The sequence below is a fragment of the Monoraphidium neglectum genome (assembly GCF_000611645.1).
Source record: "Monoraphidium neglectum strain SAG 48.87 unplaced genomic scaffold scaffold06534, whole genome shotgun sequence".
Lineage (NCBI taxonomy): Eukaryota > Viridiplantae > Chlorophyta > Chlorophyceae > Sphaeropleales > Selenastraceae > Monoraphidium > Monoraphidium neglectum.
In genome coordinates this window covers 1-2,103 of record NW_014007109.1, presented here as the reverse complement: position 1 = coordinate 2,103, position 2,103 = coordinate 1, and the positions used below count along the sequence as shown (strand labels likewise).

Below are 2,103 nucleotides of genomic sequence, written 5' to 3'. Positions count from 1 at the left end.
CAGGGGGCGCAACCCCGCACTGGGGGCCGATATGTTGGAGGGTGGGTGAGGCCGGTTGGGTATAATTGGGTGCGAGGGGTCGCGCCAGCGGAACGTTCGACCAGTCAAGGCGGCAGGGAAGTTGTGGGGAAGGGCCGCCACGATCGGCAGAAGGAGCTGGCGTCCAAGCCAAGTGCGGGCGGGCGGTCTCTGCTGCAATGAGCCCCCCGTCCCGGCCCTCGCACCCTCGCACCCTCGCAGAGCCTGGTGGCCCAGATGCGCGACAAGGTGGCGGAGATCGACGGCGCCCACAAGGAGAAGCAGGCGCAGCTCAAGGCGGTGCAGGGGCGCCTGGGGCAGCTGCGCAAGAGCCAGGGGCTGCTGGAGCAGCGGGAGAGGCTGGAGCTGGCCGCGGTCTGGGCGGTGGTGCGGGAGCGCGAGGAGGTGCGGGGACGGGGGGTCAGGGGCGGCGAAATAGGCGGGGTCGCGCTGGATGGAGCGTACACGGCACACCAAGGGAGCATCTACGACATATCCATCAGCAAGGTTGCGCACGAGTCCTGATGTTTGGTGCCCGGACGCTGTAGCAGGGCAGCTGCAGCGACGAGGCACGCGCCGAGCACGTCGGGAGCCGCGTCCCGCGCAAGCGTGCCCGGCTGCGGGCCTGGTTGTCATGCGCCGTGTAGAGTTCCTCGCCGCGTGGTTGCCGCCGTGGCTGCGCCTGCAGGGCTGCTGCCTCACACTGCAGGCTCCCGACAACTCAAAAGTGCAGTCAACCCCAATGACAAGCGAACGTGCTCTGTCTCGCGCGCGTGCACACACACACACGCACACTAACACACACACATGCACACACGCACGCACGCACGCTCCCCTTCCTTCCAAACCCTCCAGGAGCTGGCCAGCATTGACGCCAAGCTGGGGTCCATGCGCAGCAGCAAGCGCGGTCAGCTGGAGGAGCAGGCGGCGCGGCTGGACGAGCGGCTGGACGCACTCAGCAGGGAGCGGAGCGAGCTGGTGGGCAGCCCCCTTTGAGAGGCCAATAACGCATGCACGCATTTTGAGGTGGTTGAAACACTGGACAATACTGAAATACGAATATGAGTTTCAAATCCGGGGCGCACTGGGCAGTGTGGGGCAGAGGCTTTGCAAGGCGGCCGCTGCCGGCTGCACGGCGGCGCGAGGGGTCGCTCGGAGGCGGTGCGCGGCGTCGAGGCGGGCCCCGTCCCACCTGGGATCGCTGGCAGTGCAGCGGACGGCGGCCGGGACCTGTGCGCTTCATCCGGCAGTCCGTACAAACGTATGCTCAACCCCTGCTCCCGCTTACCACCTGCACGACCACCACGATTGCACCTTCGAACCCTGTGAGGGCAGGCAGACCAGCAGAAGACCCAGAACGAGTTTGCTTCCGAGGTGCTGGGGGGCATGACAAAGCTACAGGCAGCCCTGAACGCGGCGAAACGGGAGGTCACGAAGGTGCGGAGCTGCTGAACAACATGCGGCGTCGGCGCACATTTCCTGCTCCTTTGTTTATAGACGGTGGCCGGCCACGCCTGGAAGGGATTTGTGGCCCAGTCTCAGCTGCAGAGCGGCTGCTGCATGCCTGGCGCAAAAGCGGCGCGTGATGCATCGTTCCCTTGCCCTGCGCTGACCGTGTGCCTTTTCGCCTCTGCCTTTTGTTCTTCCCTTTGCGTGCGCCAGCTGCTGCGGGCGCAGCAGGCGGCCAAGGCAAAATTCACAGAGACTGAGGCGGAGATGACTCAGATGGTGCAGGTGGGCGGGGTTCAGGCGACCAGGGGGCTGGCAGCGGGGCGGGAGTGGCGCCAGCGATGAGGCTGGTGCACGAGGCATGTGGCCCTGCGTCGACCCAGCGAGGCGGCAATCCGGCTGGGCAGCGTGCGCGCATGCGCGTGCGCACACACACTTACACACACTCACACTCACACACACACGCACACACACACACACACACACACACACACACACACACACACATGTATACACACACATACATACACGTGTGCACACACGCACACACACATGTGTATACACACATGTGTACACACACATGTATACACACACATATACACACACATGCACATACACACTCACACAGACGTGCAC

General features: G+C 64.5%; 1 protein-coding gene across 1 annotated transcript; it reads left to right on the top strand.

Moving 5' to 3' along the window:
• Positions 1-255: 255 nt before the first annotated feature.
• Positions 256-1,014, top strand: MNEG_16574 (hypothetical protein; the record flags this gene model as incomplete). Its single annotated transcript, XM_014034956.1, has 2 exons — positions 256-423; positions 874-1,014. 2 exons carry the CDS (start codon positions 256-258, stop codon positions 1,012-1,014), a joined length of 309 nt encoding a protein of 102 aa, XP_013890410.1.
• Positions 1,015-2,103: the final 1,089 nt, after the last annotated feature.